The 21,461-nt window shown below is 29.5% G+C and overlaps 9 protein-coding genes across 9 annotated transcripts; 5 read left to right on the top strand and 4 right to left on the bottom strand.

Annotated features, from left to right (window-relative positions):
* Window positions 1-1,265: 1,265 nt before the first annotated feature.
* On the top strand, window positions 1,266-3,409 carry OCT59_011145 (uncharacterized protein; the record flags this gene model as incomplete). The annotated part of the gene is made up of 9 exons (XM_025324641.1): window positions 1,266-1,305; window positions 1,371-1,455; window positions 1,538-1,660; window positions 1,746-1,851; window positions 1,925-2,211; window positions 2,282-2,406; window positions 2,600-2,743; window positions 2,856-2,976; window positions 3,046-3,409. 9 exons carry the CDS (start codon window positions 1,266-1,268, stop codon window positions 3,407-3,409), a joined length of 1,395 nt encoding a protein of 464 aa, XP_025185029.1.
* On the bottom strand, window positions 3,404-4,584 carry OCT59_011144 (uncharacterized protein). Its single transcript, XM_025314440.2, has 3 exons — window positions 4,385-4,584; window positions 4,118-4,316; window positions 3,404-4,049 (listed from the first exon to the last, which is right to left on the bottom strand). The coding sequence occupies exons 1-3, from the start codon at window positions 4,416-4,418 to the stop codon at window positions 3,566-3,568; spliced, it is 717 nt and encodes a 238-aa protein (XP_025185028.1). The 5' UTR covers window positions 4,419-4,584; the 3' UTR covers window positions 3,404-3,565.
* Window positions 4,585-4,596: 12 nt separating this feature from the next.
* Window positions 4,597-7,143, bottom strand: OCT59_011143 (uncharacterized protein). The gene is made up of 6 exons (XM_025314439.2): window positions 6,190-7,143; window positions 6,042-6,116; window positions 5,863-5,977; window positions 5,095-5,643; window positions 4,888-5,028; window positions 4,597-4,816 (listed from the first exon to the last, which is right to left on the bottom strand). Exons 1-6 carry the CDS (start codon window positions 7,081-7,083, stop codon window positions 4,761-4,763), a joined length of 1,830 nt encoding a protein of 609 aa, XP_025185027.1. The 5' UTR covers window positions 7,084-7,143; the 3' UTR covers window positions 4,597-4,760.
* Window positions 7,144-7,410: 267 nt separating this feature from the next.
* OCT59_011142 (uncharacterized protein) lies at window positions 7,411-9,764 on the top strand (the record flags this gene model as incomplete). The annotated part of the gene is made up of 10 exons (XM_025314438.2): window positions 7,411-7,563; window positions 7,642-7,758; window positions 7,823-7,906; window positions 7,985-8,050; window positions 8,119-8,191; window positions 8,272-8,544; window positions 8,626-8,690; window positions 8,760-9,169; window positions 9,240-9,411; window positions 9,482-9,764. 10 exons carry the CDS (start codon window positions 7,411-7,413, stop codon window positions 9,701-9,703), a joined length of 1,635 nt encoding a protein of 544 aa, XP_025185026.1. The 3' UTR covers window positions 9,704-9,764.
* Window positions 9,765-9,811: 47 nt separating this feature from the next.
* OCT59_011141 (uncharacterized protein) lies at window positions 9,812-11,224 on the top strand. Its single transcript, XM_066136319.1, has 6 exons — window positions 9,812-10,210; window positions 10,276-10,393; window positions 10,460-10,552; window positions 10,618-10,711; window positions 10,779-10,845; window positions 10,923-11,224. Exons 1-5 carry the CDS (start codon window positions 9,921-9,923, stop codon window positions 10,808-10,810), a joined length of 627 nt encoding a protein of 208 aa, XP_066000953.1. The 5' UTR covers window positions 9,812-9,920; the 3' UTR covers window positions 10,811-10,845; window positions 10,923-11,224.
* Window positions 10,921-12,584, bottom strand: OCT59_011140 (uncharacterized protein). Its single transcript, XM_066136318.1, has 5 exons — window positions 12,400-12,584; window positions 11,907-12,059; window positions 11,527-11,781; window positions 11,358-11,450; window positions 10,921-11,275 (listed from the first exon to the last, which is right to left on the bottom strand). The coding sequence occupies exons 1-4, from the start codon at window positions 12,400-12,402 to the stop codon at window positions 11,394-11,396; spliced, it is 468 nt and encodes a 155-aa protein (XP_066000952.1). The 5' UTR covers window positions 12,403-12,584; the 3' UTR covers window positions 10,921-11,275; window positions 11,358-11,393.
* Window positions 12,585-13,164: 580 nt separating this feature from the next.
* Window positions 13,165-18,337, top strand: OCT59_011139 (uncharacterized protein; the record flags this gene model as incomplete). Its single annotated transcript, XM_066136317.1, has 30 exons — window positions 13,165-13,185; window positions 13,260-13,311; window positions 13,441-13,493; window positions 13,578-13,619; window positions 13,707-13,788; window positions 13,858-13,994; window positions 14,076-14,273; window positions 14,354-14,483; window positions 14,566-14,640; window positions 14,719-14,777; window positions 14,869-14,989; window positions 15,053-15,166; window positions 15,252-15,313; window positions 15,384-15,458; window positions 15,518-15,643; window positions 15,711-15,825; window positions 15,902-15,957; window positions 16,030-16,119; window positions 16,206-16,377; window positions 16,452-16,515; window positions 16,578-16,639; window positions 16,711-16,806; window positions 16,874-16,938; window positions 17,007-17,174; window positions 17,239-17,330; window positions 17,413-17,582; window positions 17,655-17,722; window positions 17,799-17,841; window positions 17,914-17,969; window positions 18,045-18,337. 30 exons carry the CDS (start codon window positions 13,165-13,167, stop codon window positions 18,210-18,212), a joined length of 2,832 nt encoding a protein of 943 aa, XP_066000951.1. The 3' UTR covers window positions 18,213-18,337.
* OCT59_011138 (uncharacterized protein) lies at window positions 17,825-19,275 on the bottom strand. Its single transcript, XM_025314434.2, has 5 exons — window positions 19,130-19,275; window positions 18,820-19,032; window positions 18,664-18,753; window positions 18,474-18,592; window positions 17,825-18,401 (listed from the first exon to the last, which is right to left on the bottom strand). Exons 1-5 carry the CDS (start codon window positions 19,249-19,251, stop codon window positions 18,343-18,345), a joined length of 603 nt encoding a protein of 200 aa, XP_025185022.1. The 5' UTR covers window positions 19,252-19,275; the 3' UTR covers window positions 17,825-18,342.
* A 50-nt stretch (window positions 19,276-19,325) lies between these two features.
* On the top strand, window positions 19,326-20,656 carry OCT59_011137 (uncharacterized protein). Its single transcript, XM_025314433.2, has 5 exons — window positions 19,326-19,375; window positions 19,452-19,968; window positions 20,041-20,140; window positions 20,205-20,250; window positions 20,328-20,656. Exons 1-5 carry the CDS (start codon window positions 19,355-19,357, stop codon window positions 20,508-20,510), a joined length of 867 nt encoding a protein of 288 aa, XP_025185021.2. The 5' UTR covers window positions 19,326-19,354; the 3' UTR covers window positions 20,511-20,656.
* Window positions 20,657-21,461: the final 805 nt, after the last annotated feature.

Below are 21,461 nucleotides of genomic sequence, written 5' to 3'. Positions count from 1 at the left end.
GCCGGTTATTAAACCCTATAGGTGTAGTTACCCTGAATGCGAAAAACGATATAAGAATCCAAATGGACTAAAATATCACCTCGAACATGCACATCCTTCACATCCTTCACATTCCTCACATCCTTCCATAATTCATCGAGGATAGGATAGATTGTGTCAAAGGAAAAAAAAAAGCAAAGCAGGATGGTACATATATAAATATATTTCGGTTGGGATTGAGCTAGGTGTTGCGTAAATCCATATTTCGTTAACTCCAATTGGATATTTCTTTTTCCTTTTATTTTCTTACTGGTCTTAACATCACTTTTAATCCATTTAGAATCATCAACATAAAGTTGGCTTTCTTGATCCTGCATTTTTCATTATTTGTGTTGTTTCTCCATAGATTGGATTTAGCAAGTTCAATAAATTTTATAGGAACATTTGGAAAATAAGCAATGCAAGTCATTGCAATTTAATAATTCAACATAGTCCATTTCTTTTATCTGTTTTTTTTCCTTTTTACTTTTATCTGTCACGAATTTTATTTGGAATTACTTTACTTAATTCCTGGTTTTCGTGAATCTGTATATTCCTTTCTTTGCCGCTTTTTTTGTGGCATGTATATTTTTGTTTTAGCTTTAATTTTCCTTTCCTTCCTTTTTTAAGTTGTATAGTGATGTAAAAAACTTAAGACCAGAAAATATAGCTTTAAATGATAGAGGATACAATACACAAAAAATATACAATTTAATGTGAAATTTCTGATTCATAGATTGCTGAAATTAATTTTTGAAGGGTATAATCGATTTTAATGACAGAACAAAAGAAATTTTAAGTTATCCGCTACAAATGATTTTATATATATCTTTTTTTTTATTAAAAGAAAAATAGAAATTTTAGTTACATTTTCTAATGTTTTTTGTATAAAAAACGAATGTACTTTTTGATATAAATTCAGCACGCTAGCTTTTTAATACACATAATCACGCAAGCTAACTAATAAATAAATCGCAATAAAACAGCGTGACTTTATGGGTCATGATTGCATAGTAACTACTGCTCTTGATCTCAAAACTTTTATTTCGATATTGACATCAAATAAAAGGAATAAGATCGATTAAAGAAGTAAATTTAAAAATTTTAAATTCCAATTTCATCAATCCCATCTATATACTAAACCAGACCATAACTTCCATCATAAACCATAATCATATATCGTAAATGTTGTGTAACTCCACGTGTATTTATAATTAAAAATTTTAAAAATTTTTTTTATTTTTGAAATGTGCAGTATTCAAGAGGAAACTTCGTTGGACCTCAATGGTTTGTCTTTTTTTTTCAAAAAAAGATTTTTTTTTTCTAAGAATTTATTTGGTTTTAAAAATCAGTAAAATTCAAACCGACTACAAAGAACTGTGTTAAATGTAAAACGGCAAAAGCAATAATACTAATTCGACATTCTACATATTGCAAGTAAATATACAATAATTTTTGCATTATTTACATTAAATAATATTAAAATTAACAATTAGCCTTGCCTCTTTATTAATCAAAGGAAATGTTTTCAACATGTATTTGTTGGTAAATTCCGAAAAAATGTAGAAAAATCTCGTACTGCATCTAGTTATGGTAGTGGAGAAAAAATAATGGTTGGATTTTCGGGTGGTCCTTCTTCAAGGTTTTTGTCACTTTTTAATAAAACCGTTTTCGAATCGGATAATTGATCCGTGGGTTCAAAACTTTCTTATGACGTTCGTTGTTAGGGCAATGTTACAATTAATAAATGAATATAATGAAGCAATTCCACATAAGCGGGTATATTCTGAAATTGTTGTTTGTCATATTGATGAAAGCTTATTGCTTAATCAGGTGTAGTAAATAATAAAACTTGAATTTTCGAATTTCTCTCTTTAGTCAAACTCATCAATTTTTTTTATATTAGAAAAGTACAATACCACTGATAGAACAATCCGTACGAAAATATAATTATCCGTTTATAGGATTATATTTACAAGACATATATAATTCTGATGTTACTAAAAGTGGATTTTATAATAGTGTTATTGAAATAGAAATTGATGCTAAAATTTCACAACAGAAAGATCCTACTGAATCTCCCGCTGAGAAATTATCAAATTTGTTAAATAATATTTCGAATTTAACCGTAAAAGAAGATTTTATATGGTATTTGAAACTATGCTATTTAATTGATACTGCAAGAAAAAATGGGTAAAATATAAGAATTTTAATTGTCTTACTACATATTTAATACTTTAAATTAACCTTTATTTTATTGTAGATGCACGAGATTATTTTTGGGAGATTGTTCAACAAGATTATCGATAAAAATAATTTCATTGACAAGTAAAGGACGTGGATTTAGCTTACCTTTAGAGACTTCTGGTGAAACAAATTGGTTTGAAGGTATAATCGGTGATGTTCTTGAAAGCTTTTAATGACTTTTATTGGGATTAGATCTTCCAATCCTTTCTTTCAATATTCAATATGCACTATTTTACATATATAATATATGTAGCTTTTTATTAAAATTGGAAAAATTGGAAGTCCAGTGAGCATAATAATTTAATAATAAGTTACATATTAATAAATTTGATAGATGTAATAATTACGAGACCAATGAAAGACATGCTATCAAAAGAAATTGGAATATACAATCAATTTGCCGGGCTAGATGATGTTTATGTTCAAAATGTAACAAGTATGATGCACGCTAAAGCCAGTATCGAGAGACTAACTGAAGGTAAGTTTTTATAGTAGATACTGAGATCAGCTTACGGAATTTAACATTACTTTTTATCAAGAATGCTTCTTATCGATTATTGAATTTATTTTTTCTTCTAATATTCTTACAGATTTCATTGTGGGATTAGAAAAAGAATTTCCATCAACTGTTAGTACGATAGCGAGAACTGGGGCAAAACTTACGCCATCAGATTCTATTATGAAAGAAAATCGTTGTGTAATTTGTTTAATGTACGTGATTTAGTCATTCGTAAGGATTGAATTTTTTTTTAATTTCTTTAACCTATATTTTGTTTATAGGCCATACCAAGAAAATAATAAAATATGGCAAAATAGAATTATAGTAATGACAATTCCTTCATCACAACAATCTAATGGATGTAATGATATACAACTAAATTGTTCAAAGAACACAACTTCAGGTGGCTGTATTAACGGTTGTAACGATACCAGCAATGATGAATCCATGGTAAATGCTGAGTTTGCAGATTCATTATGTTATGCATGCCGTGTGGATATACGTGATATTAAAATAACCAACAAAAAAATTATCCTACCTCCTTATGTTGCTGAAGGAGTTGAAGAAAGAAAGAAAAAAATTAATAGAAAACAGATGAGAAAACATATTGAGGAATATTTATTATGTAGTGAAGAAGAATTATGAGTAAAGGCTTATATTAAATGATTTTTTTTATTTACTATTGTAGTAAAATATGTCGTTCAAAAAAAAAGCAATGTTTGTTATTATATCAAAATTTGATAAAACGTAAAAAACATAAATACTTATAATTAATTTATAGTTGCATAATAAAACATATTTCTAAGAAGTTTCAAGTGAAGCTTCACCATTGGTTATATAATGTTGATGGTCAGAACCTTTAGTTCCAAAATTAATTCCAATTGTTCTACTAAATACTGAAGTAACATTACTGGCCATATCGCTTCCATATTTATATGCGCGATGTTGGCCTTTAACTACAGCATCACCACCATGTTGATTAATATGATTAGCAGCGATAGTTAATTGAGAAGTGGCTATATTTGCAGTAGCAAGAAATGATCCCATATTTGTAACCATATTTCCGAACATAGCACGAACTACATTTTCATACCACCAATTAATCAATGGAACACTTCTAATAAGTCCTTCGAGAGTCCAATTATCTTCCTGTTTATATATATAAAATAATCCATCGTCTCCTTCACGGAATCTTAAGACTGTTACAGAAGGTACAGCAAAATGAAGAAATGGAAAAATTCGAGGACACAAAAGTTGGTTTACATTTATAACAGCGGTAATACCACTAAAAATAAAATATAGATATATTATTTTAATAAAATCACGGTAATTGATATAGCTACAAACACTCACTTGAAAACCAAATGATCTTTGTTTGTCATTTCAGGCGGTTGCTTATTAAGTGACGTCCAAACACGAAAAACTTTACGAATGTTCTCTCTTCCCTGAACATTCAAAATTGGGTGGGTCAAAACTGCGTCTTCGGTAAAATATGTTTTCAAAACATGATTATACTTTTCTTCTTCATAAGATAGAAGGTCTGCAACAAGTGCTAAAAAAATAAATCAAAAGGATATTAGTTTTATTTCGATGATTTCCGAATTTCAACAAAATTTTTACCAGGAAGAATTTGGGCTGATTGGCTTAAATCCATGATTATGAATATGTAAGTTTATAAAGTAAAGAACGTTAGTAATGTAATAATAAAAGGATTTTTTTTTTTTTGGTAGAGGGAAGTTATATTTTTATTTATACCTTTTAGTAAAACGGTTTTCACATGTCACGATCAAAATTTTTTTCTCATATTTTATATCATTCCCCTGATTTTGCGTAAAAAACACTGATCAACATTTAATAGCTATTGAAATTTTAGTCATGTGACTTAAAGTATATGCATTAAAGCTGACTACAAATTATTACGAATGATCATGAATGATTACGATAAAATGTACAAATTTTATTTGATATAAGAAAATCCTGTATAATAGCAAATCTTCTATTTAGATTTACCAGTTTCAACAAGAACGTAAACCTCGTGGCGTGGCATGTCAACTACATAATTATAAATAGTAGTTAATATATAATGTGTTTGTTAATCGCTAATTGGGAAAATTGGTTTTTACCCGTAGTTTTTTCAGCATTTACTTTATCTGACTTCTCTTCATGAAAAGCTTCCATCTTATTTCCAGTTGTATTGCCCTTCCGTGAAGCACGTCGCTTTCGAGTCCCTCTATAAAATTGTTTCCGGTTCCTTTTTTTCGCTTCTGATAATAAAGTAAATTTTAATTAATTAATTACACTTTATAATTTAATGAATAATACACATTTACCAGTTTTTGACGTTGGGGTATGTTCTTCGGTAGTGGATGATGATGATGGTGGGGGTGTATTCTTTTCAGTTGACAATAGAATGCGTTTTGAGAATCTTCGTCGTTTAGGTTCTTCCTTCACGTTTGGTTCGGGCTTAACGGGTTTGATTTCCCACCAGTTACCGGGGGCTCGTATGAGACGACCAGATGATGTTACAATACTTCTTTGTTTTTGGTCAGGTGTTTTAAACCGTCTTTTACTAGAACTTTTATTTTCTAGACGTGGAGTAATTTTTTTCTCTGGAGTTTCAACGTGAGAAACATTTTCCTCAAGAAGTGGGCCTACTTCGTTTTGTTCTTCACAAATTCTACTACTCTCCTTTTGAGGGGCACTTTCTTCCTCAGAATTACTACGTTTTTCACGAGACGAATTTTCCTCACGAAGATTACATCTTTCCTTAAAAGAAAGACTTATTTCGTCATTCAAGGATTTTAAATCAGCAAGTAATAGTTCTCGCCAATTCTCCGGAAATCCATCCTCAAACGCTTTAATCAATCCTTCAGAAAAACCTATTTCAGAAATACATTATTATTTTTTAGAATCATTCAACATAATATTATTTCTTTCAAGTATATATAGTTACTGTGGAAATTATATTACAGCAATTATACATATATATATGTCGTATATATATAGTAACGCCGTATTCGTAAAAATTTATAGTTTTTTATAGTTTACGGCAATACAGCATAATTCCAACTGTAACTATAGGCGCATCAAATATTTACCATCTGCTTTCATTTTTTTAGCTGATAATTTCCCAATTAGTATATATGATTTGTCTTTCGCAGTTTGCACACGCCTATTATGTTCTCTTGCAATTACTGCACCACTGTGCCATTTCTAAAATAAGATACAAAATTAGTTATAATCAAATCATAACTTTTCTACGTGATCGAATTCTTACATCACGTGTTCCATTTACGATACCCGACAGGATCATCCAAAAGTCAGTTCCCTCCGGTATAATTCCCTCTGGTATCTAATATAAAATAGAAATTGTCAAAATATTCTGCATTCGTTATTAATGACGGATTAAAATATGTAAAACATACCTCCGAAACAGGTATATCTTTAATAGATATGATTTTTAGATGCCATTTGACGAGCTCTAAACATTTGTCATCTTCGGAAGGTTCTATTTGATTGCTTTGACTTTCTTGTATTACTTGTTTGCTCTTATCAAATATTTCAAAGTCATATTGATAACTTATTGATTCGAGATCTTCATTATCGAGAGAAACCATTTTAATCTCTTCATCTTGACGTGGTGAATTACTATTATCATTAACTAATGATGTATTATCAATGTTACTGATGCTATCATTGTTAATATTGTCATTGTCATTATTGTCATTTAAAGATAATACTATACTAGAAGGTTTAAAATCTTTTGAAAACGAGCCACGTGTATAATGTAACTGCGGAGAAACCCCTCGCACAGGAAATGGTCTAATTGGATGTTTTGGTTGGTTTTCCATCCTTCCATATGAACTTCCTAAGAAAGTTCCGGTAATAGATGATAAGTTAGGCTGAAAGCTACTAAAACTAAGTGGGTTCTGCAAGCTATTTCCTGGTATAATAGTAGCCTCTGCAAAACCATGCCCTAGATTTTGCGAATGAGGCGAGTATATTGACGACGGAGATAAATTAGACAAGATAGTCGAGGTAGACACAGAAGAGGAAAAAGAGGGAAAATTTTCTTCTGGATCATAATCATTAGCTGATGTGTTATGAAATTGTTGACTTAAAAACAAATGTTCGTTCCCCAGATGCAAAGGAATATTATTATAATTGACCGGTGTTGACCCAAATGGAGGAGTCTTGAAAGCAGAATTCCCAGATCGATTTAGTAAATGACTAGGAGTTGGAGATCGTAAAGCAGCTTCGTTGTTATTTTTAAAGATATCAAACAAGGAATTTTTAGAAATCGAAGGTTTCTCATCCATATTTACAGAATTTCACTGCAGATTAAACTGTTCGTTTCCCAACATTTATGGACAGTTTTTCGATTATCAAGGCAGGTGATTGACAGTTTCACAAATAAGTAACATCTCGTCATTTTTCGTGCAACCAATCATTAATTGACATACAATATATTAATAATATAGCATGATATTAAAAACTGGTGATTATTTAAATGAGGATTTTCCATTTTTATAAAACTATAAATATGTTCTAAAGGTCTAAGTCCAACTCTAGCATCTTTCTTTTAGCATTTTAATCATTTCACACACTTAATATATCATTATATACATTTTTTCCTTTTTACAAATATGCGAAGTTCGCAATTCATTCTACTTCTATTATTTTCAATAGGATCCCCTTTGTTATTTTCAATACGAGATTCTATCCTAGCTTTAAAAACGCCTTTAGAGCAATCGCGAGTGGAAATTTTGCTGGACAAAACTGATCAAAATTATTGCATTGTTAGTATCAAGAAAATAAACGAGCCCCGGTTGTTAAAATTTTGGAACATAATTAATCATTTTATCAAATTTTTTTAGCCTTCAGGTATGATAAGTGATGCTTGCTGCGATTTCGAGACGGTAGAAAAAATAAATAATGATTTAACTCCACGATTACGCGAACTGTCTAAGACAAAATTTTTTAAATATTACAAGGTTAGCAAAATTACAACCGGTTATATTCAGTAAGGATTATTATTAACAAATTTTATGGTGATAGTTAAAATTATATAAAGAGTGTCCGTTTTGGAAAGAGTATGGGATGTGTGTAAATCAAGCATGTGCAGTTGAAACAACAGATGAGGTATAAAATTTATGTATTATTTCTCATTTTTTTCGTTGATCAACCTGATTAAATTTATGCGTATTGCATTAATAACAGTCCAATGTACCCGAAATGTGGCGGAGTGATGTTCTCGGCGCGTTACAAACTTCACAAGCCGGTACAGTAAGTGTAATTGTATTCTATTATTTTTTATTTATTTTTCTTGTTTCAATAAAAAAACTTTATTTTAGTTTTTCCAACCATTTAAAAAATGTGAATACACTGACCAAGATTTCTGTGTTGTTGAAGACGAATCGGATTCTGGTAAGTGTTAATATCAAAGTAAATTTAATTCCTATTGCATAATTCAGGGTGAAATAAATATAATTTTCAATAATTTATAGAGGGTGTGTTTGTTAATCTTCTTGATAACCCTGAACGGTTTACCGGTTACGCTGGAGCGTCAGCTAGCCGCGTATGGAAATCTATTTATGAAGAAAATTGTTTTAATATTATTCCTCCTATAAACAATAATCAGTTCAACAATAATCATTTCGCTTCATCTTCGACGGGTAAGCAGCTAGGTAATATTCTTCAGAATGTAGCACGAAGAAGTGACCCGACCGATAATGAAGAAATTTGTTTCGAAAAGCGAGTATATTATCGTTTAATATCCGGTACGTTATTTATGTACATAACTGCGGTTCTCTAGAAATAGGGTCGCTATAACTTATTCAAATCCTAAATACTTTATTTAGGGTTACATTCTTCAATATCAATTCATATTTGTAATGAATATTTAAATCAAACCACTGGTCAATGGGTAAATATTTAGAATGTTATTTATATTTATGATTTACATTTCTTTATTGACGATTTTTTTCTTATATAGGGACCAAATCTTGAATGTTTCATCACTCGTGTTGCCTCACATCCCGAACGTCTTCAAAATGTATACTTTAATTATATTGTCCTTCTAAGAGCTATATCAAAAGCAGCAGATTACCTCAATGGTTATGAATTCTGTACCGGAGACAAGAATCAAGATTTACAGGTTAAGGCAATGGTTAGCGAACTTTTAAACGTGGCGAGGTCATGTCCAGAAACATTTGATGAAAAACAAATGTTTGCTTCCCCTGAATCACGATTATTAAAAGAGGAATTCAAAGCCAGATTTAGAAATGTGTCACGTATAATGGATTGTGTTGGATGCGACAAATGTCGATTATGGGGTAAATTACAGATTTCTGGACTTGGAACAGCTTTGAAAGTTCTATTTTCTTATGATGACGAGTATTTAAAGTAAATTTTTTTAACATCAAAATGTCGACAATAATAAATGTAATTCTAATATAATTTTATTTTACTATAGTCCAAAAGTAAACCCCAACCTATTGACGCGTACAGAAATTGTCGCGCTTTTCAATACGTTTAATCGAGTTTCAGAAAGTTTGAGTGCTATTGAACATTTCAGACATGTTTATCAAGAAAGTATACGCGGTAATGATAAGCAGATAAATAATGAAGAGTCATCTAAAGTTGAGGTTCGTATCTATTTAAAATTTTTTTTTTCTTTAAAAAGTTTTAGAACTAAAAAAAATAAAACATTTTTAGATCGAAACCGACACAAAATCTCACGAATCTTCAACCACGAAAAACACTACAAACCGACAAGTAGACTCATTGTCTGAGGAATATCAGTTTATAATCAAAGCAATAATTTCTACTAAAAACATATTATCTTCATACGTTATAAATTTTTATCAAACAATCATACGCCAATTGGAATATTGGAATATTCCGGTTCCAGTACTTTTAAAATCAATTACTTCATAACTGATAATAAAATTTAATAATTTAATTCACGTGATTTAACTAATACAAATTAGTATCTGTACTACATTATACACATTTATCACTGGTTTTCGGATTTCAAAATTTTTCGCTTCACTGAATTTTTTTTACGCATTGTCAGGTCTCATTTATCACGTTCAATATATTTACAATCAAATTAAAGTTTTTTCTTGAAAATAAAAAAAAATCATAAATAGAAATGTCTGTACTTCAAACAGCCTCCTCAGCCATAACACCATTTTTCACTTCATTAGCCTCAGGAGATGAAGTACAAAGTTCAACCTCAAATATAGGAGGAGGCTCTGTTGGTGGAAATATAGGTGTTAATTTAAGACCTACACATGTTAATGAAAGTTGTTTAGAGTTTCTTATTATGGAAATGGTAGATTTAATGTATAGAACTACTGTCGATTCAGAAAATGATAAAGAAGCCGTTTATTATAAATTAGAAATGTTGGGTTATCAAGTTGGACAAAGTTTAGTTGAAAGGTAAAGCGAATAAATTAATATATATATAATTTAAATTTTTGTGTTGATTTATTTTTGTATAATAGGTTTACTAGAGATCGTCCTAGATTCGTTGATACACTCGATGTTGTAAAATTTATCTGTAAGGATCTATGGTCTATAATTTTTAAAAAACAAATCGATAACTTGAAAACCAATCATAGAGTAAGAGCCTTTTGATATATCCATTTATATTTGTTTATTTTAAATTTATAAAATCCTTTTATTTAGGGAGTTTATGTACTTCAAGATAATGGTTTTAGATGGTTCCTTAGAATGTCAACTGAATCTGGTAGCGAAGCTGCGGCTAAGAAAGCAGTTCCGGTAACATAAAAATTTTTTATTTTATTTATTAATTCAATATGTTAAATTTATTCATTTTTTTATAGTATCTTTGGTTTCCATGTGGATTAATTAGAGGAGCTTTGGCTAATTTGGGTGTTGTCAGCGTAGTCATTGCAGAAACAAACTCTTTACCACAATGTAATTTATTTAGATTGGATTTTTTTTTTTTTTAGAAATTACTAATTTTGAATTTTCATCTTTATAGGTTCATTCCAAATCAAAATTGCAAAATCATAATAGAAATTATTACAGGATAGATTGGTTTGGCTTTTGTAATGTCATTGTTTTTTCCCTTTGTAGTTTCTTAGTTAAATTAAAAATATTAATAAATATAACAAAATTTCTGTAGATCAGTCAACTAAACAATTTATTTATATTTGTTAAAAAATAATTTTTTTTTATCGGAATGAAATTGGAAATTAAATACAAATTAAATTTCACTTTCCTCCTCTTATCTCGAATTTTAATTTCATAGAAATTTTTTTTTTACCCTTAAAAAAAAAAAGAAAATACAAAATGATATTTTGTATTTATTTATTTCTTTAATGAAAAAAAAGAAATCCATAATACGGGGATCGTAAGCACTTATTGCAAAAACATTATAATAGACAAAATATTAAAAGAATAGCAATAAAGTGCAATTTCAACGTTAACCGCATCCGAGGATTTATTAACTTTCTGTCTAATATTCCGATCAACTACCTAATACTAGAAAGTGGTTACGAAATTAACGTATTAATTATATTAAACAAGATAGGGTAGTTCAAGAGGGCAAAATATTTACATTCTGGATCCTGTAGCATATACTATCTTTAATGATTTACGATGACTTTTTTGACTTTTGATTTGATTTATTAAGAAGATTTTTATGAATATGCTGGAAAGAAAGAAAAGGAAAGGGTTAACATAGGATGTTAAAAAGCTTCCTAGAATATTAAAAATCATAAGCTTACCGGCAATACACCGCCACCGGCAATTGTAGCTCGAATCAGCGTGTCAAGTTCTTCATCACCTCGAATTGCAAGCTGTAAATGACGAGGTGTAATTCTTTTCACTTTGAGATCCTTTGAAGCATTTCCTGCCAGTTCAAGTACTTCAGCTGTAAGATATTCTAAAATAGCTGCTAAATAGACTCCTGCTTTGGCACCGACTCTGGCATTATTTAAAGTTCTTTTTTTCAAATAACGATGAACACGACCAACAGGAAACTATTATAAACATTTTGAGTTAGATCATTGTGGCGCAGCAATAGTCATTATGTAAAATTTGAACGGAATTATTATGTTATAGTTTACAAAAAAAAATATAATCTAAATAAATATAAATTTTTTACCTGCAAGCCGGCCCTCTGTGACCTGGACACGACAGGAGGTCTCTCAGCTTTTTGTTGGTGGTTAGAGTTTTCTGCGTTTCCAGCGGTTCCAGTATTTCCAGAAGCACCATTTTCAGCAGTTGGTGCGCCAAAAGGTGCTTTAGTACCAGTAGCCTTATTTGTGAAAAAGTAATAAGAGTTTATTATTAGAAGTAATTTTTATTATTTTATTTTGTTAACTGATTTATTTACATATTTGGTTAAAATAAACAATACAAAGCTAGGAAAGAAAAAAAACCAACGCGACTAAAGATGAGTTTTTTTTTTACATTTAAGAAGTAACTGAATATTTAATAAAAAAACGCGGTTTTTATCAAAGTATATAGAGAAAGTATTTTAAAAAAATAAAGAAACATCAAAAATATACTTTATATATACGAACAAAAGCAAAACATGAACCACGAAGAACGACTTGCTCACGTGACAAAAAAAAAATACGTTAAAAGTAACCTACCATGTTTATAAACTATCTTTTAAAGTTGATGACTCCAAAGAAGAATAACTGAAAAAAATCGATGAGTGATTTGGTCCTAATACCGCGAAAGAAAAAAACGTTTTTTTTACAAGGGAAGTAAGTGAAGGCTAAAAAAAACAAGGGAGAAAAAAAAATTGGTGGATTTGAAAGGATCAGTTGTCCATAAATTATTTAAGCATTAAAGTTTAATTTATATAAAAATTTTGGATGTATTTTTCCCATTTTTGGGTTAAAGTTACTGACGTTTTTGTCGATTATGGAAAGTTGTACTACCGATTTTCAAAATCATATCTGCGTATTTGCAGCAAAAAAATGTCACGTTGAATCGACATTAGGGACCAGGGGTTAGCAAATTATGTCTAATGCTGGTCATTTAGCTCGTTTTGTGACGCGATCCAAAAAAATTCTAGCGGAAATAAACCACGTGATCGATCTTAAAACATAATTCATTCCGCAGCTTTATCCCATAATACAACCAGGTCAATAAATTTTTTGGAAATAACATTCCTTTTCTTCGTCTCTACAATCATTGAGTCAATTTCATGTATCTTTGAAATTCCTAAAGATCACGTGAGCTCCGCATGTAGAGTATAACTTGGAATATCTAAGTTTCTTGTTTAATGATTATTTTAACATTGAATGAGATGGTTGGAATTCCGATATTCAACTTATACGTTACACAAAATACTTGAATTGTACCAATGCGCAGAAGATTAAATCAATCTGTCAATCACTTAACGCGTCATGTTAACTTTCTTTCTACGCGTAAACTTTGATCTCTCTTTTTCATAGCAAATATCCGTTCATCTAAAAATATTATGTCTTTTGTGTTTTATCAGTTTAATAAAAATATGGCAAATCCAATAAAAGATAGACCAGATTTGACGTTTGGTTAGTAATGAAATGTTTTTTAATAGTGGAAACATATATTTTATATTCAAATATTGTATCATCAAAAAAGATAGAAGCATATCATTCTTACTTGTTGTCTTGCAATTTATCGTGTTTTTTTTTATACAGAAAGCAAGCAAGGCGAGCAAGGTTTTTTTGCTTTTATAAATGGACTTCCGCAGGTTATATATCGGTTTATCAAATTTTAGAAGTATAGATTAGTCATAAAATCGAATAATCAAATTAATTAATCCATTTAATAATAGAAATCGAGTAATACTATCCGATTATTTGAGAGAAGTAATGGGGTTGGTTGTCTATGATTTATTACAAATAAATCTTTTTGTGAAATATTTTCATATAATATATATATATATTTTTTAATATAAATATAGGATTATTATAGTGTCCATGAAGATGATGCTTTATATATTGCACAAAATATCTATAATACTTCCTCTGTGATTAGATATTTGGGTATGTGCAATCATTATGCAATCAGTTTACTTTGAAAAAAAATTGATTTTTTTATTAACATCAATATAGGTAAAAATAAAGTCCCCAGTTGTACATTATCACGTTTAACATGTGACACATTTTTACGTGATGCATTATTAAATAAACAATTGAAAATTGAAATTTGGGCTCAAGGATCAAAGGGTTTATGGAAATTAGTCAAAAATGTACGATCGATTATTTTATCATTTTTTTTATCATATATCATTTCTAGATCATTAATTAAAACGAATAAATTTTTAATATAGGCTTCTCCAGGAAACATCCAGGCATTTGAAGATCATTTGTTTTCTAACGTTGAAATTTCAGCCTCACCTATAGTATTATCAGTTAAATTGGGAATACGAGGTGATCAAAGAATGGTTGGAGTTTCATTTGCTGATACAACAATAAGAGAATTAGGCGTATCAGAATTTATTGATAATGAATTATTTTCAAATTTTGAGGTATACCATTTAATTCTTATGAAACACAATTCTTTTTTTCTTTTCATATTTTAATAGTGTATTTTAAATTAATGTTTTAGTCTTTACTTGCTCAACTCGGAGTGAAAGAATGTGTTATTCCAGCAGATGAGTCACGTAAAGATTATGATTTATCGAAATTAAGGGATATCATTGAAAAATTTGACATTGTTATCACTGAACGCAAAAAAAGTAATTATATTTAAGACATTTCCAATTGAGAACTTTCGTTTATTATATAACTCATAGAATACTTATTTTCATTTATTGCCAGGCGATTTTACAATCAAGAATATTGAACAAGATCTTAACCGTTTGTTGGGTGATGATGTATCTGCCGCGACTCTTCGTTAGTTTCACTTTTTTTTTTGTATGAAAATTCTATTTATAACTTAGTAATGATTTGATTTAATTTGTTCTTATTCAGCTGAATTTGAAATGAAGCATGCTATGACTGCTTGCGCAAGTCTCATTAAATACCTATCGGTAATTTGTGAAATAACTTATTTCACTTATTTCGAATTTTATAATTTAGTAATTAACAACATTTTATTATGATTTTCCTTTTAATTTAAAGCTCATGACTGATGATAGTAATTTTGGTCATTATATTCTGAGACATCATGATTTGTCACAATATATGAAATTAGATGCTTCAGCATTAAGGGCATTGAATTTAATGCAAAGTCCACAAGAAGGTATTCACGTATTTTAGTTTCTCTTTTCTTTTCTTAATTGATTAATTATTAATAAATTTTTAGGCTCCAATAAGAATTCTAGTTTGTTTGGTCTTTTAAATAAATGTAAGACTGCTCAGGGTTCTAGATTATTATGCCAATGGCTGAAACAACCATTGATGGATATCAAAGAGATAGGTATGAATATGATCATTTATTTTTTATTTTGTTTGTTTATTTATTTGCTTGTTTGCATTTAACTTAATTATTTTTATTCTTACAGAATTAAGACATTCATTGGTAGAAATCTTTGCGGAAGATACGGAACTTAGGTTATCTTTACGCGTATGTTAACTTTAAATAGGTATAGATAAAAACAACGAGTAATTTAAACCGTAAAAATTTATTTATTTAGGAGGAACATTTGAAGAGTATACCTGATCTTCATCGCTTATCGAAACGATTCCAAAAGAGAATAGCATCGTTACAGGTTTGTTCGTCTCAATAATTTTTCTTGACTTAATAACTAACTTATGAATTTACTCTTAGGACGTTATACGAGTCTATCAAGTAATAATAAAGTTGCCCAAGTTAATTGAAGCTCTAGAATTATTTGATTCTATGAATGACTCTAGCAAAGAACTTATCGAGGAAATATATAATGCTAAACTCAAAGTAAATATTCGTTTTTTAAAACGAATAAATATTTTTTATTGGTATTAATTTCAACATTTGTATGTAGGAACATTACAGTGAACTTGAGAAATATCAAGAAATGGTTGAAACCACAATTGATTTAGAAGCTGCAGATTATCATCAATTTATGATTAAAGCTGATTTTAATTCAGAGTTAAAACGTATGTGTTCGTATTAATAAAATAAATGTATGTATTGATAAATTGTAGATGTTTAATAATATTTTCTTTTTTTAAGAAATTCAGAATAAAATTGATGGGATCAAAGAAAAAATTAACGAAGAGCATGAGAAGGTGAATATTTCTTTATATTTTACTTCACGTACTGAAAATACTGTTAAATATTCTGATTTGTACTATATTAAGGTCGGAGAAGATCTTTGCATGGATACGGATAAAAAATTGCATCTTGAGAAACAAAACGTTTATGGATATTGTTTCAGAATTACTCGAAATGTATTTATAATGAGGAGTTTCTGTATAATTGTACTTAAAACTTTGCTTTAGTTAATTTATAATTTCCTTTCTTATGGAAAAAAAAGGATGCAACTTGTATTCGTGGGAAAAAACAGTATCATGAACTTTCTACACAGCGTGGTGGTGTTTACTTTACAACAGATAAATTGAGACAATTGAGTACATCGTTTCATGATAATTTAGGATTATATGAGAAAGAGCAAAATACATTGGTTAAGGAAGTAATTGAGATAGCAGGTAAACAATTCTTTTTTCTTAAAAAAAAATATTTATGAATATAGTAAATTAATAAAAAAGCTGTGTTTTTATAGCATCCTATTGTCCTGCTTTGGAAACTTTGAATGGATTAATGGCTCACCTTGATGTTATACTTAGGTATGAAACGATGTGTGAATTGAAAAATTATTGTTACGCATATTTACTTACTTATACAATAGTTTTGCACATGTTGCGGTTCACGCACCCGTACCATACATTCGCCCCAAGATGTATAATAAAGGTAACATTTTACTGTACAAACTCCCGAAATCTCTGTAATTTTTGGATATTTATCTGACTTTATTAATATAGGGGAAGGAAACGTTGTCTTGAAAAATGCTCGCCATCCTTGTATAGAGGTGCAAGATGACGTTTCGTTTATACCAAACGATGTTAGCTTAATAAGAGGTAAGTGGATATTTATTTTTATTTTACATCGTCGGTTTTGTAATTTTAATTTTGAATTTTATTATAGATCAAAAAGAATTATTAATTATCACTGGGCCAAATATGGGGGGAAAATCAACCTATATCCGACAAGTAATTAAAAATAGTAATAATCATTTCTAATGTTTTAACTATTATTAATTAAACTGCTTTCAATATAGATTGGTGTTATTGCTTTGATGGCACAGACTGGCTGTTTTGTTCCTTGTACAGAAGCAAGTCTTTGTGTATTTGATTGTATCCTTGCAAGAGTGGGTGCTGGCGATAGCCAACTTAAAGGTGTATCTACATTTATGGCGGAAATGTTGGAAACAGCAAATATTATAAAGGTTAGTTTTGTCATATAGTTTATTCTTCTATTTGTAATATTTAATTCCAACAATTGATATATAGACTGCAACGACCAATTCTTTGATAATTATCGACGAGCTTGGAAGAGGAACTAGTACTTATGATGGATTTGGTTTAGCTTGGGCGATTTCAGAGTTTGTTCATTTTATGAAATTTTTTTTTTTTAAAAAAAAGAAAACAACCCGGGCAATTATTAAATTAACTTTCATTAAAAAGATATATTTCGAAGAAAATTCGATGCTTTTGTATGTTTGCAACGCATTTTCATGAATTGACGGCATTAACGGAAGAAGTTCCTTACGCATATAATTTACATGTTACGGCACATATTGGGGTAAACCCTTCAGGTGGACGAGACATTACATTATTGTACAAAGTCAAAGAAGGTAAGAAATTTCCGCATAGAAGTATTACAGTTATTATTTAACGAAGAAATATACTTACTGAATTCTATTTAGGTATTTGTGATGAGAGTTTCGGTATTCATGTCGCAGAATTGGCAAATTTTCCCGATACTGTTGTCAAGGTAGAATTCCTCTTTTTATTTTCGGTTATATTTGGTTTCAATATTTACAATATTTATTTAATTAAAAAAAAAATAGCTTGCGAGAAGAAAAGAGAAACAATTGGAGGATGTTACTAAACGTAAGTTTATTCTAATCGTGTTAATTTAGCTTAATCTATATGTCATTAAATTTGATTATTTGTTCTAAATAGATGAAAACACGATGGAAATTGATGGTAAAACTACGTTTTCTAAAGAAGAAATCGAGGTAATAATACTAAAGATTCTAATAAATATTCTATAAATACCATCAAAATAATTGTGATCATTATTATATCTATAGGAAGGAAGCACTATTATCGAAGAATTCATGAAAGAAATAGCAAATACTCCTAACATTGAATCTATGGATTATCAATCAATAATAGAACGTATTTCTATAGTTAGAAATAAATATCAAGAAAGAATTGAAAGTAACTCATGGTGTCAGGATGTTATTGCTGGATTCTGATGTACTGTATTATATTCTCTGCTTAATAATAATAATAATAATAATGTACATAGGGAAGCATGCGAGTTCTCACATTTTAATAAAGCGGATAGTGAAATAAATATTCCAAAAAATTGGTTGAAATAAATGATTATTTTCGACAAAACCTAATGGCTGCACCTTTTATTCCCTGACTCGCGTTCAATATAGCTAATTAAATAAGTTATGACGATAGTAAATATTTTCTTCTAATTTACATAAACAAAAAATATGCAAAATTACCATTTTTCCTGGGTAATCTTTCTCCATAAAAGTGATCATCTTTAAATTCCATGATTTCTTTTGGAGTTGGAATCGGTCTATCAAGGTCAGGATCTTGTAAAGCAACAACGGTGAAAGGACTTTTTGTATAGAATAATAAAAATGTTAATTTAAAAAATTATCTTTGAAAAATCAAAAATCAATAACCCACCCAGTATTATGTTGCTTCTTTTTCCTTTTTTTAATTCGTGGTTTCACTTTGCTCATTTCTAACCTAATTTGTGTATGTTCACTTTGTTTTCTAATACGAACATAAATATTTAGTTATATCTATTCTTTATCGTAAAAAATTCAAAGCTCTCAAAACCTTCTTTTCGTCTTATCATCTTCATTTACGAAATCTTCTAATAATTCTGTTGGCAAGAATTTCGGTAATCCTTCCTCTTTTATTTTTTTCATAATATTATCCACTTTTTTATTAGAGTTAGGGACAGCCGAAAGTTTGGCTATTTTACGACTTTTTTGTTCTTTTAATTTAGCATCAATTTCACGACGTTTTCGTTTTTTAATTTCCAGTAACCTTGAATTATTTCAATAAAAAAAAAAATTTTACTGCACATGTTCTGGACTTTTGATTAAATCCCACTAATCTTCTTGCCATATATAATTATGCATACTTTTGTTTCACTACACGTTCTTTCTCTTTAATTTCCAATGCTTTAATTTTACTAGTTGAATTGGAGACCACTTCAGGAGCCTCATCGTCCGATCTTTGTGTTGTTCCTTCGGAATTAAACATACAGTATATAGATAATGAGATTTCAAAAAAAAAAAAAATTGATTATCAGCGGTTTTAATATCACATGATATCGCCGGACTGTGTTGAATCTCAATTCTCTAAAATGGTACCCAAACGAGTGTTGGTAGGTTTTTTTGACCAATTCAATTCTTGTTTAAATTTTGAATTGATACGAATGTTGTCACGGATTCGATATTCAGTTAGTTGGCTTGGGAAATTATACGCTCCCACAAACAAGGCATAGCATTGGGTTGCTTCTTTTAGATTATCTAGCATCACAATTAAACCTCACCTGGTCAAAAAATGAATCAACCCATGCATATCTTACACAACCAACAACAGTGTATGTTGATTCTTCTCAATCTTTAAACCCATCTACTAAGAAAGAAAAGAAGAGAAAAAATAAAGAGAATAAAGCAAACATCATTAACAGTGATACTATCGCACAAGATGAGGATAATGTAATTCAAAGTGTTAATCTTCCTTCAGCAAACGATTTGCCATTATTATCCGATTCTTCGAGATCTCCTTCTTTACTTCAATTATCATCGAGATTGCTGAATGCACAAACAATATCCTCGACTTCTACTTCAATCTCTACACTTACGCTTAAACTCAAAAATCTTGAACCAAAGCCCGGCTTCGTTCCCTTAAAATTGACATTGATGAAACCTTTATTATTTATGAATGTTAGCGGGAAATCGGTCTCAAAAGCATGTTTGTACTTTGAAAGTTTCATTTTATTTACTTGTTAAATAGTAATTAATAAATCGTTGACAATTAAAATAGCACGAGAACTTGGGTTTTCGCATTCAAATATTATAATCATACATGATGATATGCAACGTGAACTCGGCAAACTCAGCATAAAAAATGGTGGCAGTGCAAAGTAATGTAAAAAAGGGAAAGAATTAATAATCAAAATTTAAACATTAATATTTTTCAATTCATAGTGGTCACAACGGAATTAAATCAGTGATTGATCATTTGAAAACTGATGTAATAATTTTCTAATTTTGTTTTTATTGCTTTTATTAATTATAAATTAATTTCATATGATTTTTACTTATTTTCAGGAATTTCTAAGACTACGAATTGGTATAGGAAGACCCCCAAGCGAAATAGATGATCGATCACATGATATTGTGTCGAATTTTGTTTTGTCGCGTATTCCTCCTGATGAAATGGAAATTTACAACAATGACGTGTTTCCAAGATGTAAAGATGAATTATTTAAAACTAGTATAAATCTCGGATAGTTTTATGTGACGTAATAGACCGGAAATTATCTATATTGCATTGTCTTTAAAAATTGATTTTTATTTGTTAATTATGTATTATTGGTATTTTTTACTTAATCAACAAACTAAAATAAAAAAAGAAAAGAGTAAGGTTTATAATTTTATTTTTTTTTGCTAACCGCAGTACATTTACAAATTTATTAGAATAATGCTAGTGATTATACAAAAGTAAAAAACTATAAAACTAAACTAATATTGTTAATTTGTAAACCATTCGTCATTCCTTATTGGAACCCTACATGTGCACTGTTGGATGATCATATTGGCTAATCACGTAGGTTTGAAATGCACCATTTTAGCAAATTGCCCTGATATCTATGCCTGGTAGATTACAAGACCCACTGCACTGCAATTAAGCAAAAGATTTTCTTGATTTCCATGGTTGCTTGCATCCATTGGTGATTAGTCAGTTAGGTGATTCTTGCATCTGGTCATGCAGTTAATTATGGTTTCGTGTCAGTTGATGGTTGACTGGAGCAACATATATCTATTTAACCCATCTGTGTATGTGGAAGAAGTAGGAGTTGATGTCATTTTAATAGATTTAGTGATGCCAGCTTCTTGTTTAGCATGTATCATTTTTTCACAGCATGATTTTCAAATGTATTTGCAAAATACATTGTGAAATAAGTGAACTATCTTCCCAGCAATATCTTTAAAGGATTTGCCTGAAGTATATTGTTTTATTTTGGACAAAATAGTGTTAGAAATAAGGCCTTGTGTTAATTTAACATAATTACATTTTTTTAGTTTAGGTAGAGTGGCATCTTTGTATTCAAAAATGATTTTTTCTCAAGTTTGTAAAAAGGTAGTAGCATGTTTCAAATGTTTCTTAATGTGTTTCATGATCTTTTCTGTGATTTCCTGCTCTATTAAAGTGAATCCTTATTCAGTTCCCTTACATATAAC

Source organism: Rhizophagus irregularis, chromosome 19 (assembly GCF_026210795.1).
Source record: "Rhizophagus irregularis chromosome 19, complete sequence".
In the NCBI taxonomy this organism is placed as follows: domain Eukaryota; kingdom Fungi; phylum Glomeromycota; class Glomeromycetes; order Glomerales; family Glomeraceae; genus Rhizophagus; species Rhizophagus irregularis.
This window is presented reverse-complemented; position numbering and strand designations above follow the sequence as displayed.

What these genes read in the sequence shown, in the direction of transcription:
- OCT59_011141 (XM_066136319.1), top strand. Translation starts at nt 9,921, where the DNA reads ATGTCTGTACTTCAAACAGCCTCCTCAGCCATAACACCATTTTTCACT. An exon ending in ACTTGAAAACCAATCATAGA is followed by an intron (nt 10,394 to 10,459) that starts GTAAGAGCCTTT and finishes CCTTTTATTTAG; the next exon opens with GGAGTTTATGTACTTCAAGA. An exon ending in AACAAACTCTTTACCACAAT is followed by an intron (nt 10,712 to 10,778) that starts GTAATTTATTTA and finishes TCATCTTTATAG; the next exon opens with GTTCATTCCAAATCAAAATT.
- OCT59_011137 (XM_025314433.2), top strand. Translation starts at nt 19,355, where the DNA reads ATGGTACCCAAACGAGTGTTG. An exon ending in TGGTACCCAAACGAGTGTTG is followed by an intron (nt 19,376 to 19,451) that starts GTAGGTTTTTTT and finishes TTCGATATTCAG; the next exon opens with TTAGTTGGCTTGGGAAATTA. An exon ending in AAAAATGGTGGCAGTGCAAA is followed by an intron (nt 20,141 to 20,204) that starts GTAATGTAAAAA and finishes TTCAATTCATAG; the next exon opens with TGGTCACAACGGAATTAAAT.
- OCT59_011138 (XM_025314434.2), bottom strand. Translation starts at nt 19,251, where the DNA reads ATGTTTAATTCCGAAGGAACAACACAAAGATCGGACGATGAGGCTCCT. An exon ending in GAACGTGTAGTGAAACAAAA is followed by an intron (nt 19,033 to 19,129) that starts GTATGCATAATT and finishes AAATAATTCAAG; the next exon opens with GTTACTGGAAATTAAAAAAC. An exon ending in AAGATTACCCAGGAAAAATG is followed by an intron (nt 18,402 to 18,473) that starts GTAATTTTGCAT and finishes TTATTTAATTAG; the next exon opens with CTATATTGAACGCGAGTCAG.
- OCT59_011143 (XM_025314439.2), bottom strand. Translation starts at nt 7,083, where the DNA reads ATGGATGAGAAACCTTCGATTTCTAAAAATTCCTTGTTTGATATCTTT. An exon ending in TCGTAAATGGAACACGTGAT is followed by an intron (nt 5,978 to 6,041) that starts GTAAGAATTCGA and finishes ATCTTATTTTAG; the next exon opens with AAATGGCACAGTGGTGCAGT. An exon ending in TACCCCAACGTCAAAAACTG is followed by an intron (nt 5,029 to 5,094) that starts GTAAATGTGTAT and finishes CTTTATTATCAG; the next exon opens with AAGCGAAAAAAAGGAACCGG.
- OCT59_011144 (XM_025314440.2), bottom strand. Translation starts at nt 4,418, where the DNA reads ATGGATTTAAGCCAATCAGCCCAAATTCTTCCTG. An exon ending in ATCAGCCCAAATTCTTCCTG is followed by an intron (nt 4,317 to 4,384) that starts GTAAAAATTTTG and finishes TTATTTTTTTAG; the next exon opens with CACTTGTTGCAGACCTTCTA. An exon ending in AAAGATCATTTGGTTTTCAA is followed by an intron (nt 4,050 to 4,117) that starts GTGAGTGTTTGT and finishes TTTTATTTTTAG; the next exon opens with TGGTATTACCGCTGTTATAA.
- OCT59_011140 (XM_066136318.1), bottom strand. An exon ending in CACAGAGGGCCGGCTTGCAG is followed by an intron (nt 11,782 to 11,906) that starts GTAAAAAATTTA and finishes TGTTTATAATAG; the next exon opens with TTTCCTGTTGGTCGTGTTCA. An exon ending in CCGGTGGCGGTGTATTGCCG is followed by an intron (nt 11,451 to 11,526) that starts GTAAGCTTATGA and finishes CTTTCTTTCCAG; the next exon opens with CATATTCATAAAAATCTTCT.